At 40.9% G+C, this 15,233-nt stretch overlaps 1 protein-coding gene across 1 annotated transcript in view; it reads right to left on the bottom strand.

Moving 5' to 3' along the window:
* LOC100628139 (uncharacterized) overlaps positions 1-13,162 on the bottom strand; it is a 217,790-nt gene extending 204,628 nt beyond the window's left edge. Inside the window, exons 1-9 of the mRNA XM_085003024.1 lie at positions 12,821-13,162; positions 7,989-8,103; positions 7,653-7,826; positions 6,212-6,318; positions 4,621-4,758; positions 2,341-2,411; positions 1,059-1,115; positions 196-224; positions 33-102 (exon numbers count right to left, since the gene is read on the bottom strand). Of these exons, the coding sequence (XP_084859150.1) occupies positions 33-102; positions 196-224; positions 1,059-1,115; positions 2,341-2,411; positions 4,621-4,758; positions 6,212-6,318; positions 7,653-7,826; positions 7,989-8,103; positions 12,821-13,038 (979 nt within the window). The 5' untranslated portion in view covers positions 13,039-13,162. The remainder of the gene's footprint in view (positions 1-32; positions 103-195; positions 225-1,058; positions 1,116-2,340; positions 2,412-4,620; positions 4,759-6,211; positions 6,319-7,652; positions 7,827-7,988; positions 8,104-12,820) is intronic.
* Positions 13,163-15,233: the final 2,071 nt, after the last annotated feature.

Consider the following 15,233-nt stretch of genomic DNA (forward strand, 5'->3'; position numbering starts at 1 on the left):
TTTCAGAGTTACATTTGTATCGCAAAATTTACCTGATCTGGACGTTGGCAAATCCTTTGTTCCAACTTTTATTTTACGAACATTGGTCACTCCAACTGGAGGCTGAATGGGTTTGGATTAGAGTTGATTAAAAAATAACATACACACGATAAAATCTGTAGTTCTTATTTCAAGCTAAAAGTCTAAAAGCATTACCTTCGAGTGAGGATATTTTTCAGGAGAAGCTAAAAGGCAAAATGGACGTGTATCAATTAGCTGTAAATATGAAAGCTAGGTATTCATTTATGCAGAGTCAGTACCAAGTGGAGTTCGGCTGCTTGGCTCTGGCAATGAGTGTGTTAGGTTTTGGTGTTCTCTCTTGGGTGGGGGGAGTTAGGACAGGGACAGGAACCCGAGAGAAGTATGCATTCATTATAGACCCCGAATAAGCAAGAGGCATGTAGGTTTAACAAAACACGCAGTTAAGATTTCAAAAGGAAGGAATGTTATGTTTCCAATGATTTTGCACTAGCGAAGTGCACACACAGCAATGTGAACATGCTGGCTGATGAGGAGAAAAGTCGTTTCCAATCAGAGGAACGGATCATGATCCCAAGGGGATAAAGTGAGAGCCTCTCTTTCATGCAATACCGCGGCATCATAGACCCCATTATACTGCAAGCGTTTATCATCATCTTCAATTTGCTCTCGAATTTAGGAAGTACCCATTAGGGATGGCACTTCAGTTGAATGTCCAATTCATTTCTCATCAGAGCTGGTGTGTGGAATTCATCACCTGGGATAAGCAAGATGATCTGATTGGGTTTCAGTGCAAATACACTGAAGCCCCTTGCAAGGCGTTCTCCCCAATTTCCTCGTTACTTCCACAATCACCCACTTCATGTGTTTCTTTCCTCCCTCCTTCCTTTCGCTATGTCTGAATCCTGGGAGTTGTAGTGAATGACTGACCCTGGTGCGGTTTGGAGAACCGCTGAAACAATTCCATTATTTACATGAAATTGGTATGATTTGGATGAATGTGTTATACCGAATTACAGTCAGGTCCTTTCACCGAATACCTTGCTTTGACTCCGTTTCTCCTGATGTCTGCCTTGGAGGTCCCTCTGCTGTGCGATCTATTTGAATAAAGTTATAAAGGGGTTGATGAAACAGTGATGTCAGAACATAACGTGACTCAAACAACAACCATATTTTAACCAGAATTTTTTAAAAAGAGAGAGAATCCTGATGATGAATAACACATTCTAGAGTATGAATTTTCCCATGAAGAAAACCAGCGCTTCTTGGCCAGGCATTGCTTTTCAGACTTCTGTACTATTGGCAGGTAGCTTTCAAAAATAATCTCTTACTGGTATGCTGAGCACCAGCTCAGTTCTGCAGTTCTTGTCTTTTTGTCATTTGTTTATAGCACCAGGAATCAACTGCTAAGTTCCCAGCTTTAAAGAAGGTAACTTTTTTTTGCTGTGAGCCGCACGGGAAGTCCAAGAAGGTAACTTTTGTGCGGAGACGAATCACCATGCGATGACTAGTACTCATCTATGAAACGCAATCCGTGTGTTGTAAAAAGTAAAGGGCCATTTTTATAACAAGACCGACTTGTTATGATGTGATTATACAGCAAATGCAACACACTAACGTAGAATTCTTTTTGATCTAGCAGCAGCTCGGGTCACTGCAGAGGTGCAGACTCAACTCGAGGCCTGGCACACTGGGTTAAAGAGTCTGGCATTTCTGCAGCTCCAGCTTTGTTTCAATCCCTGGGCCAGATATAGCCATTAAAAAAAAAAAAAAAAAAAAAAAAAAAAAGAGTTTCCCCTGTGACTCAGCAGGCTAAGCACCCAGGGTTGTCTCTGTGAGGATGGGAGTTCCCTCCCTAGACTTGCTCAGCGGGTTATGGATCAGAGGTTGCCCCAAGCTGCAGCATAGGTCACAGATGCTGCTCAGATCCGGTATTGTTGTGGCTGTGGTGTGGGCCAGAAGCTCCAGCTCTCATTAGACCCCTAGCCTGGGAACTTCCATGTGCTTCAGGGTTGGCTTTAAAGGAACCATCAAAGAAAAAAAATTTTTTGTTATTTACAGGATTTAAGGTCCATAGCTAAATGCATTCAATGCATTCGTTTCTTTTCAACACTGTCTCTGATATTACATTACATAAATTGATTTTTTAAAGAATTTTGAATGCTATAGTATTAAAAATTTAATTAACTAAAAACATAAAAAACCAAAACGGAAGCAATTTACACAAGGTTCTTTTCACTGCTCTTTCATTATCAAAATATCCTCACTCTTAATTTCTCTATGGTAAGATCACTAAAAGTAATTCACTATCAGCTGTCTTACCTAGTATACTGTCTCGAGAAGGTGTTTTAAGTTCCTTTTCTCCTTTATATTTCAAAATCAGGTCGTGCATTCTATGTATAAAAGAATATGGTAAATAATATTACTATGTAATATTCATGTAAAAACCAGTTACCATATATATTAAATTCTTCGATGTCTGACAATATCAGAGCTAATGTGAAAACTTCAGCTGTCCCATATACTTCAAATTTGTATGTTTTACAAGTATTTTACTTAGCATCTAATTACAGAGTAAAATAAAGCACGGTGAAGTAGTCATTGAATTGAGGGCAGGAAAGTGCAATAAATTAACTAGGGAAAGCTTGATACATGGAAAGTATCTGCAGCTGAGAAATCCTAGCTCTGTAACTAACTGTTATTTTTTCCTGGAAAAGTTGCATCTCTTCAGCTCAACGTCTTCTTCTATGACACTGGAGTCTCACTGCCTCGATTCACAAGGGCATTGGGAGGATTTGAGGAGATAATAGATCCTCAAAAACGTCATAGAGAGACCGAAAGAATAGAATCATTCCTTCTTGAACTTTATCACTAGAGGTATATTGGAACCCCAAAGAAAACCCAATGTGTGTTTTTCCATAGGTATAATAGTCCAACATTGCAGGTTTCAGGGAAAAAAAATGTTTCTAATTATGGTGATTAGCTGTTCTCTCTTTGTGGTTTGCCATTTAGGGATCTCAGCTATGAGATCATTTGTAAGTGAATTTATCTATAAATATATGGCCTCATTAAATTAGAGAACATCCTGGTCCCCCATTATTGTAGCTAATCGCACCAAGAGCAGAAACCTAATAGAAGTCAGGACCTGGCTTGGACCACTACGGTTTCCTTCTCTATCTACTCAAACTCTGAACCAGCAGGTCTGCACTAGAGTGATGCTTCAGCTCCATGGTCATCTCCAATTTACATGGAAGACATAACCCTACTTGTAGGCTGGGCACTGATGAGTCATGGCCAGGGCTTCCCTCTGCTAATGCCAACTAACCTACTAGAGACTCAGGGATTTCTGGTGAATGGCGTCCTTAGGAATGAGAATATGAAAGTATGCTGAAGGCTGACACCTATGGAAAGCATCTGGAAGATTTTGAGGACAGTGGGAAACATGACTGGAGGGGCCGAGCTTACCTATGGACTCTCAGGCCAGCTGGCACCTACTAGTCTGGGAAGGATGACATGGGACCTTCCACAACCTAAGAAGACTGCTCCATAGGATAGAATGCAGCCTTAAGGTTCAGGTCTGGTACCAAAGGAGAAAGGAAAGTCTGATCTCTCCCTGCAGTATCACTGGAATCTGACAGCCTAAAATGGTCCCCACTAACATCTGCTGGGAGAAAAGACAACCAAAAGCCTCCACGGATAACTCCTTGTGAAGATCTGGGCTACGATGTGCACTCCACATAAGGCTTGGGCAGTGGGGTGCAGGGTGTGCTTGGTTAAAGCTAGGAGGCCCAGCTGCCAGACTGGGTGCCGATGCTATGGAACAGAGACTGAGCCACAAGCCTCTGTGGGAGAACTGAAAACGGTGTCGCTTTTCAGCCTAAGGGTGGGGCACCATGAAGCTAGAGGAACCTGGATCAACAAGGGCATCCTGGGAGAAGAGATCCATCATGACCTGACTGCAGGACTGGTTTCTTTTTTCTTTTCCTTTAAAATGATTTTAAGTCAGGTCTTTACAGAACAACACCTAGACTCCAGAGATTCAGCTGCCAAGGAGACCCTGTGAAGGCCAGTTTTCGTAGCAATGCTGCAGTAATGGAATCAGTGGAAACAATGGAATGATCGGAACATCACTTTTTCCCTCCTAATGACTGTGGAGGAGGACTGTCTCTTTGACCTCACTTAGGTTCTTGGAAAAGTCAAGTGGGAGAGTAGAAAAGGAAGTCCCCGAGGGAACAACAACAAAAAATAGGATTTTCTGCTTAAACTAAACACTTCAGACCCAAAAAGCCAGTTCAAAAAATCAGAGATGTGACACTCTTTGTGCTCCATGCATAGGGGTTACACTTGGAATGAAATAGACAATGTCAGCATCCTAAAGATCAAGGCCTTAAGAGCGCTGGAATCAAGAATCCTGTGCCCAGGCCACATCAAACTAGGCTGGCCTTTGGCCTGGTGTCCAGCTGATGACGTGGAGTATCTCCAAGGCATTCCCAAGCCACCTGCATCAAACTATGAATTCTCACCTGTCACATAACAGGGAACTGGTAATGATTTGTCACCTAAGTTCAGGGATATAAATGGTACTTTAATGTAAACACTTACATTTGATGACCCTTGATAACAGCATAGTCTTCTGCATTCCGTCCATAGCAATCTTGAGGAGAGATATCAACGCCTTGCTCAAGAAGCAGCCTGACTACACTTGATGATGCAAAATTTACAGCAAGTATGAGGGCTGTTCTAAAATACAGAGAGAGAGCTTCAAGCTTCAGAACTCTAGTTAACTGAATTAAGCAGCTCTTTTGATATGTTTTATCAAGTTAATATCTTGCCCATCCATGTAGAATTGACCATTTACATGCCCAAGTGTTCACCTTTGTAAATTACATCCAAAGCTAGAATGAAGGGCCAAAAAAGAAGTCTTCTGCCCTGCTGGAATAGCATGTGAGAGAAGTGGCTACTTTAAAGTCACTGATGGACAATAAATTATGCTGAGGTCACTTATCTGAAGTGAGTAAGTATTTAAAGGAAGATTTTCCCATTTCTTCCTTACTCAAACATTTTGCTTCAAAGTCAGCTAGAGGTCAGGCTAAGGAAAAGCTATCTGCAGGCTTAAAACAATAGTAAGAGTAAGAGTAATAATAACAATAGTAACGATAATAATAATGCCAATGAAAGCAATCGTGGTCACTGTTAATGATGCTGCTAAGAATGTGTTGGGCACTAAATTAAAAACAGGACATAGAATCTTTCTTATCAACATCCATGCCTGAAGGATATATTACCATCCTCTCTTTGCCTATCAGGAAACATGTTCCTTGACAGGAAGTACAGCTCCCAAGGTCATACACCTAACAAGTAGGAAGGTTAGGACTTAAACCCAGTCTGAATCTAAAGCCCATCTCTTCCCCCTGAATCACCCACCTATGACTTGTTTTCCTTAAAGGAAATGCTTATTCAATCAAAGCTATCATTCCTCCTTTAACTTATCAATTAAAAATAAAAAAATAAAAACACCAAATTATACTAGAACTAAAAAAGGATAAAAGTGATGAGTCCATAATATCTGGTAGTAGGGATTAACGGGCAGATAGTATAACATAATATCACCACTATTCCTCAAAGAAAGCAATGTAAAGCAAAGATTCATTCCAATGACAAATTCAGGAGTTCCCTTGCGTCTTGGCAGCTTAAGAATCGGGCACTGTCACTGCTATGGCTCTGGTTATAGCTGTGGTGAGGATCTGATGCCTGGATCAGAACTTCTGCATGCCGCAGGTGTGGCCAAAAAAATTGAAAAAGTCAAAACCAACTCCTTTATGTTTCATATGCATCTTTTAAGGAAAAATATATACAAAGTAGAGGTTAAAATAGTATTAAAAATGCAATCAGAAATTTAATACTGTGTAAATTAAAACTTAGAGTCCAAACTTTATAAGACTAATATGAAATCCCTCAGCTCTTGTAAGATCATATGACCCCAAAAAATCAGGTCGAAAGTGACCGTAGTGGATATGATACAGGAAAACAAATATCCTGCGATCTAGTGATTTTCATGCTACCCAGTCAGAATAATTGCTTTGTTTCCCTAACTGATGACGTGTTGAGGATAAGTTATACCTATTGATTTCATCTTTCCGTTACCACTCTAGAACAGCACCACACTTTCTTCCTTCAGAATGAACTACTATACCTTTTCATCTTGTCAACTGCATGTATGTTGGCTTCTTTCTGTAATAAAAATTCCACCATTTGCTGTTGGTTTTCACTGACAGCAAGTAAAAGCGGAGTCAGGTCATCCTGTAAAACAGCAAAAACAATTTATAGTGTACAAAATTTATAGTGTACAATTTATAGTGTACTTTTATAAATGGAATTTAAAACATAGAAAAGAGTCTCTGAACTTAAGTGGATATTACAGAAAGTCCATAAAAAGGACCCCCTTCCTTCTCAGTGCTCCTTCTCTTTAAAACGCTCCTCCTCTACCTCCTTGAAAGGTTAACTGCAAAGTCTCAGTCTCCAAAACTCACTTCCAATAGTTACTGGTTCTGAGCGTTTTGCTTCTCTCACAGTATTTTTCAGGTAGACCATAAGTGTAGTTATTTTCTTGCTCTATCAGGACTCTAAACAATACTCCAAGATAATAATATAGCCCTTAAGACAATTGCATTTTTAAGGAACAATGCTGAGGAGAATGATCTAATGCTGTCTGCAGTATGCCTAACCTATCCAACGACTGCCATGATTAACCTCCTAAGGTTGCTAGATATTCCAATTGGAATTGATTCTTTACATGTATAGGTAAAGAAAGAGAGTTCTTCAAAGCAGTTGATGGAGCTCCTGCTGTGGCCCAGAGGGTTAAGGATCGGGTGCTTTCTCTGAGACTGGGAGGGTTCGATCCCCAGCTTAGCGCAGTGAGTTAGGGAGCCAGCTTTGCCGCAGCTATGACCTAGGTCACAGCTGCAGCTCAGATTCCATCCCTGGCCCAGGAACTTCCATATGCCCCCAAACAAGCAAGCAAGCAAACGAACAAAAAAACAAACAGCAAGGTATAAGTTTTAACGTCCCATTCTTGAGAGATTATTGTAAAATATGAACTAGACTACAAATTAATATAGTCAGGCATTACAATCTTCAAATTTCTATCAGAAGAAACTGTCCAAGAGGAACTGTTAACTCCTAAATGCTTCAGGAGGCAAAGTCGGTGACCTGGGTACGTGAAGAACTCAGGGGAGGACAGCACACAGGGAACCCAGGCCCCACCTAGAAGGGCTGGCCTCTGACTGCAGACCAAACAATCCTAAGGGCTCAAGGGGGACCAGACTGATTCTTTAAGAGCAGCCTGAAATGCAGATTTCTTCATCCGTCTCCTAAATGTTCAGTGCTGACCCAGTGAATGGGTGGAGGCTGAGCCTTCCCTCCTAAGGGGAAGTTTTTCCTTCTGGGGTCAAGAGTGGCTGGGAAACCAAGCTCTGCCCTTTCTGTGGGCACCACCTTTTCTAGCCTCTGATGTGCTTTCCCATGTAACAGGGCCTGATGCATAGTACTCAGTATACATAGTATTATAAATAAAACACATGTACGTCAAAACCCACAACCGCTTGTATTTAAAAAGGAAGTTAGTTGAGCCATACCTTGTCTCTTGCTTCTATGTTAGCATTGTACGAAAGCAGCTTTGCTGCGATGGAGATATTCGGACCAAAGGCAGCATAGTGGAGGGCCGTGTAGCCCTTGACATCCACAAGATTTGGGTCGGCACCATGTTCCAGCAGAATACTGGTACATTCTTCTTGCTGGCACTGGACAGCCTGTGAGTAATTATGCCAAGAAACAGGTGGTAAGTTCTGAGAATTCAAAGGAAACATTCCACAAGTTTCACCAACGCCTTAGACTGAAATGAGATAAACACATTTTCACTCTAAGTCATGAATCAAATGCATTTCCTGGTAACATGGTGGGCCACTACATACCTTTATCAGTGCTGTCCTGTTCTCACTGTCACAGATGTTAAGCTGGCATTTCCACTTTGCCAGTAGAGTCACCACTGCTGGACGGCCACCGGCACAGGCCAGATGCAGAGCAGTCCTATCAAAATGAGTGGGCTTTTTAGGACATTGCACTGTCCTATTTCAAAACATACAATGAAGTAAACATTCAGAAATATGCTGTTCCTTTCCCTTTAAGAGAAGTACTTACTTTGCTTCTAAAGAAAGAGCAATACTTCTTAGCTCTTATCACTCAGCAAGCACATCAATGAAAGAATAGCATCTCCAAAGAAAAAAACATCACCTAGAGATTCAGCTCCACTTGGGGTTGAATTCTACTTGAACTCTGTCACTTCTCAGCTGTCACTCAGCCTTTCTGTGCCTCCATTTCCCCATCAACAGAATCTGAGTAAAGCATCTCTGACTTTGGAATACAATTGATAATTCACAATGTCTTAGAACTATAATTGGCAGCACTAATTTTTTATCATTTCTCAATTTTTCTATTCTGTTAATTATCCTGATGTCTTTTGTCTGAAGTTTCTGCCTGTTTGTTAGTTTTGTTGTTGTTGTTTGATCTTTTTTGTCTTTTTTTAGGGTCACACTTGTGGCATATAGAGGTTCCTAGGCTAGGGGTTGAATGGGAGCTGTGGCTGCCCGCTTATGCCACAGCCACAGCAACGTGGGATCCGAGCCCCTTTTGCAACCTACACCACAGCTCACAGCAATGCCAGATCCTCAACCCACTGAGTTTAGGCCAGGGATCGAACCCATAACCTCATCGTTCCTAATCAGATTCATTAACCACTGCGCCATAACAGGAACTCCAGTTTCTGTGTTTTAAATTGAAATTGAAATCGTCAATAAAAACAGATGTTATATGTGTATACTGATACAATATACAGATGCGCAGATTATAAAGTCTATACTCCATTAATATTTATTATAAAATATTGGCCATATTCCTGCTGTACAACATATCCTTATTACTTATTTTAAACCTAATAGTTTGTACCTGTTAGTCCTCTTACCCCATATTGGCCCCTCCCCTTCCCTTACCCTGTGGTACCCACCAGCTTGTTCTCTAGATCTGTGAGTTGGCAACATTTCTTAATTTCTTTAGGCTTTTTTGTTTTGTCTTGTTTTGTTTTTGGCTGCACCTGTAGCAGGTGGAATTTCCAGGGCCAGTGATCAAACACCTGCCACAGCTGCGAGCCAAGCCACTGCAGTGACTACGCCAGATCCTTAACCTGCTCTGTCACAAGAGAACTCCTAAAATTTCGTACTGGTACATAAAAGAGTAGGGCATCATACAGTCCATGGTGCCTTATGGATTAAGTGAAATAATGGTCTATACAACAGATCTACTGCCATTCTAGTCCCATGGCTGGCACTGAAATACATTTTACTTCCTAAAAGCATTATGGGCAACACTGTACATCAAATATTCTTCAATTTAAAAAGTAATAAAACAGGAAGTTCCCACTGTGGCTTAGCGGAAACGAATATGACTAGCATCCATGAGGACCCAGGTTCGATTCCTGCCTTGGTTAAGGATCCAGCGTTGCTGTGAGCTGTGGTGTAGGTTGCAGATGCAGTTCAGATCCCACATTGCTGTGGCTATGCTGTAGGCAAGCAGCTACGGCTCCAGTTTGACCCCTAGTTTGGGAACCTCCGTATGCCACAGGTGTGGCCCTAAAAAGACAATAATGATAATGATAATGATAATAATAATTATGATGATGATGATGATAAACAAAAGCATTATGGGGAAGGAGAATTAAATAACTAAATAAGCCAAGAACTTTTTTAAAAAAGTACTTCTTATTCTGCTTTTCAGGGAACTTTAAGCTCCAGAAAATTCAGGATTCCAGTGAATAGGCATGGCTCATTTTATTCATCATTTGGAATTATAGATTTATGAAATCCATCATTTCCAAAGATCATTATTAGTATTATCAGCTTTCAAAAGGACAGGTAGAGGTTATCTTTTACAACTTCCTTCCGTCAGAAAAGCTTTTGTGTGTAAGAAGGGCAGATAAGCTTCAACTGAGATTAAGTCAATGCTTTAACTTTAAATTTCTCTCCTTGCTCATAGGAGGCAATATGAATTCTTTAAGGATGACAGGGTTCTAGGAGATAGATGAAGGGCCCTGAGTAGAATATGTCTGCCACAAAATAGGTATTCAAGTCATACTGGATTAACAAACAGACTAAAAGAATAAATAAATATAGTTGGAGTGTTCAGTATTTCTAAGCAAAACATCTAGAAAAGTAAGGCAATACTTTTGCCATATTAATAACCATTTACACATGCTTATTGTTTACTTTTTGTTTTATAAGCACATGACCAGTACCTTATAAACGCTTGCAATAGTGATATGCATCATTTATACTACTTTTTCTTTTCCAAAAAATGCAAAGTAAAATGACTAATCTATAATCACTTACATATCATATGTAAATAAGCCAAAGGTGATTGAAAATACATGTATATAATTAAATATATACCAAGTAAAATCTACAAAAAGATTCCCTTTCCTTTTTTGTTGGCCATACCCATGGCGGGTGGAAGTTCCCAGGCAGGGCTCAAACACGATCCTTAACCTGTGGCAGGCACTACAAGGGAACTCCTGCCTTTACTTCTGAAGAGACTAAGACTGGTCAGAAGATAGCAATCCCCCAAAAATTTCAGAAAAAAAACAAAAAAAATGAAAAAATGGCAAGGGAGAAATTATGTTTCTATATGCAAGATTCATATCATTGCTCTTTCCCAGAATTATTTCATTCATCACAAGAAGTTACTAGAATTTTTTTACAGGGTGATTGAAGAAATTACCTAATTTTTAAAAAGGAAATGAAAATTTCATGTGTAATACAAATGCTCAGAAGTAAATTTTGTTCCATTCTGGTACATATTTTTGATTTAGATAAGACCACAGTTTTCTTGTGTTTATACGTAATCCAATTGATTTTCTCAATGATTTACCAAAGTACACCTTTGCAGGTCAACATACAGCTATTATCTGAGCCACCTTCCAAGGTCACATGTTGCTCCACACCAGATGCACTGCATTTTACTTACAGAGTCCTTTTTTCGAGTTCCTCCTAATACATTGCTGTTCTACACAGTGTTGAGAAAAGCACACTCCATGTTATTTATCTCTAATTTATCTCTAGTTATCTCTAAGGATTTATGTCTAATGTGTATACATAGAATTGATGTGTAAAGGGGATATACATTTTATAATGGGGTACTTATCACCAAAGTGCTTCTTTGAAAAGTCAAAAGTGGAGTTCTCTTGTGGAGCAACAGGTCAAGGATCTGGTGTTGTCCCTGCAGTGGCTTGGATGGCTGCTGTAGCACAGTTTTGATTTCTGGCCTGGAAACTTCCTCATGCTGCTGGCACACTCAAAAAGAAAAAAAGAAAAAGAAAAAGAAAAGTCAAAAAGTGACTTAAACCTGAAGCACCGGTAAGTACAAGTACCACAGTTCTTTATCTTCACATAAAAGAAAATGGTATTTCATTCCTCTTTTAAATTCCTTTTCTTACCAGCAACACTATATATTTTTTTTCCTACATCCAAGGGTCACTTACAGATGTACAAAAAGCCACTTTGCCCAAATTGCAAATTAGAGGTTTTTTTTCCCTTGTTGATTTCAATGATGTCTCTATAAATGATTATAGTGTGTGTGTGTGAGTGTGTGTGTGTGTGTGTGTGTATGTATACATTATCTGTCTGATACAACTCTGTTGTAAATTTGGTAAAGGCCTTTGTGTTTTCTTTTGTTAATCTTATTTTCTGATAGAGCGGGTTTTAAATTTTTTATGTTATTAAATCAACCTCTAAAATTCTTGCATTTGGAGTCATTCTTAGGAAGGTCTTTGTCAGCATAAAAAAAGGTATGAATAGGCATTTGTGTCTTCTTCTGATACTGTCCTCACTTTCCATATTGAAATATTTTTATTTCTCTGCTCCTCTACGATGCAGAAGTTCCAGGGCCAGGGAGTGAACGCATGCCACAACACCGATCTGAGCCACAGCAGTGACAATGCCAGATCCTTAGCCCTCTAGGCCACCAGGGAAACTCCTCTATTTGAGGGGACTTCTTCCTTATGTGTCCTCAGGCCATGCCTGCAGCATGCAGGCATCCCTGGTCCAGCTGCCACTGGGATTCAATCCCTGGCCCCAAGAAATGCCACATGCCATGGATGAAACCAAAATAAAATAAAAATAAAACTACAAATATAAAATTGTGTACATTAAAACCAAAATACTGTTGGAGTTCCTGTCAAGGCTCAGGGTTTAACAAACCCAACTAGTATCCGTGAGGACGCGGGTTTGATCCCTGGCCTCACTCCGTGGGTTAAGGATCCAGCATTGCCCTAAGTCACAGATAGGGCTGGATCTGCCATTGCTGTGGCTGTGGTGTAGGCCAGCTGCTATAGCTCTGATTCAACCCCTACCCTCGGAACCTTCATATACTGCAGGTGAAGCTCTAAAAAAAAAAATAAGAATAAAAAACAAAAGACAAGAATAAAAAATAAAAATGAAATACCGTTTATGTTGAACTCTGTTCCTATAACTGCAGGTATTCATTCAGTAAAATCACTTTAAAACCGTCAGTGAAGTGATCTTTAAGGGGAATTATGGGCAGTTTTGAAACCAGCTAAAGCTTCTGCTTTTGGTGCCTATAAACCTACTGGGCACTAGACGCCCTGTAGATGTCCGTGGAGCCTCTGAGGAAAAACTGACAGGAGGGCTCCTCCCAGGTCTGCCCCCACCCTCGTCCCCCCTCCTGGCCACCTGGTTACCTGTTCCTCTTGTCTTTATCATTGGGGCCATTTCTCCTGAGCAGCAGGATCTGCTCCACTTTGGCCACATCGCCCTCACAGGCTGCCCTGTGTATCTTCCCGAGATCCTTGTCTCGGACATGGTACCCGGGCAGCTGGTTGACTCCACTACTGCCCTCCCCGGAGGAGCCGGCGGACAGCACGGTCGTCTTACTGCCGAAGCCAAAAAACTTCTTCATCTTCCAGCCAATGGGGTTCAGGCACACCACACCTCCCCCTTGGCTTTTCCCCGCGTCCTGAGCCCAACACAGGCAAGCGCTCTAGGTTAGCACCACCGTCTCGCTCAGAGCCAAGTGGCAAAGTAGGCAGTTGAGAATCTTTCCGCTCAACCGTTAGGTATCCAGGCAACGCCTCCCAACCCCCCAGGCACGTGCGGCCTGGAGGGGGAGGGGCGGCAGGAGGCGGGGCCCAAGATGGTGGGAAGATGCCTGCACTGGATTGGTCGCCTCAGGCAGCGTGTTTTTTCAAACTTGGGGCCCAGGAGAAAAGCAGTGCTAGGCAAGGAGGTGCCTCGCTGACCCCCTCTCTCCGTGTTCCAGGCTAAAGCCTACTCCAGACAGGGACTCCTTAAAACCATGCTTGTCAATTGTCTTGATTGCTCCGCAGGTTTCTGCATTTTCTTTGTACTTCATTTGCACTTTCGTTGTCGATTGTACCTTCACAGGAGTTACTTAGGAAATTTAGTGATCTGGGAACTTTTCTAGCCTCTCTCTCTCTCCACTTTTTTTTTTTTTTTTTTTTAATAATAGTCTTAGGAGTTCCCATTATGGCTCAGTGGAAATGAATCGGACTAGTAACTATGAGGTTGTGGGTTCAATCCCTGCACTCCCTGGCCTCACTGAGTGGGTTAAGGATCTGGGACTGCTGTGAGCTCTGGTATAAGTTGCAGACATGGCTTGGATCCTGTGTTGCTGTGGCTGTGACACAGGCAAGCAGCCATAACTCCAATTAGACCCCTTCCTGGGAACCTCCACATGCCACAAGCATGGCCCTAAAAAGCAAAAAAAAAAGAAAAAAAAAATTTTTGGAAATCCTTGATAAGTGATTTGAAAGCCAAAGTCAGATCACAGCTGGAGCTCAGATTCAATCTCTGGACTAGGAATTTCCTTATGCTGCATTAATTTAAAAAAAAGAATGAGAAAGAAAGAAACATTAAAATAGTTCATATTCCTGGCAAGCTGACTTACAGAAAAGGTTGCCAGATAATATTAACAACTGCTGACATTTATGCATTGGGTACTGTGGACCAAGACCCGCTGTAAAGACTTTGCACATGTTATCTTTATTAAGTCTCCAAACAACTCTTCAAAATAGGTACATACTACTGTGATCCTCATTTTGGAGACAAAGGACTGAGGTACAGAGAAGTGAATTGACTTATCCAAGATCACAGGGTCAGAAGGTGACTGAGCCAGGAGTCCAGAGTTCACACAGACATGGAAAGGAAATTTACAGTTATCAAAGGGGAAAGGGGGGAGGGATAAATTTGAACTTTGGGATTAAAAGATACACACTACTGGATATACCATAAACAATAAGGACCCACTTGGGAACTGAGTATAGGGAACTATATTCAATATATTGGAGTAACCTATAATGGAAATGCATCTGAAAAAGGACACATATATACACACACACAAACATATATAAATACATAGAAATGAATCGCTTTGCTCTATACTTGAAACACTGTAAATGAACTAAACTTCAATTAAAAGTAAAAATAAAAATTTTAATAAAACCTAATAAAACATCCAGAGTCCATGTGCTTAACTACAACACTAAAAAACGGGCAATATAAGGAATGTTTTAAAGGCAAGAGAGGGCCCTTTCTCAAGAAGTAAGGAGCGTATATGAATAGGAATAACCTGAGGGGAATCACCAGTGACAGCTAAATGAAGGGTGTAGTTGGACTAACCAGCAGCCCTGCTCTGTTTCAGTCCTCTGCTATAACTTATCTTAGGCAGATAAGACAATGAGAATTTTTTCGTTACATTTTCAAGCTCCTCCGAGCCCTGGAAAATGTTTGCCCATTTCTCCAGACCATAACAATGGACTTTTCTTTCCATGTAGAGGAACAAATCAGTAAAAATCTTATTAAGCAAGTACATCTGAGCACCCAGGTTGCTTCCTGCTATGAGCCTTGCAATAAGAGATAGAAGCCTCTACAGGTAAGCCTCAGCAAGTCCTTTGTCTGCAATGGAGCTTCCTCTTCTGGAACACAAATACTGTTTTGTTTTGTTTTGTTTTCCTTAAACAATCAACTTTTGTCCTTTCCAGGCAGAGCTCCTACACAGCCCTCCCAGTTCCTCTTTCTCTAACTGGATTGTGGGAGAACTGCTCTTCTTGGAAATCCATTAGGGACCTCCCCTGG

Source organism: Sus scrofa, chromosome 17, assembly GCF_054392235.1.
Source record: "Sus scrofa isolate SSC_HxYL_T2T_F1_AM1 chromosome 17, Sscrofa_HxYL_maternal_Yorkshire_Landrace_v2.0, whole genome shotgun sequence".
Classification (NCBI taxonomy): Eukaryota; Metazoa; Chordata; class Mammalia; order Artiodactyla; family Suidae; genus Sus; species Sus scrofa.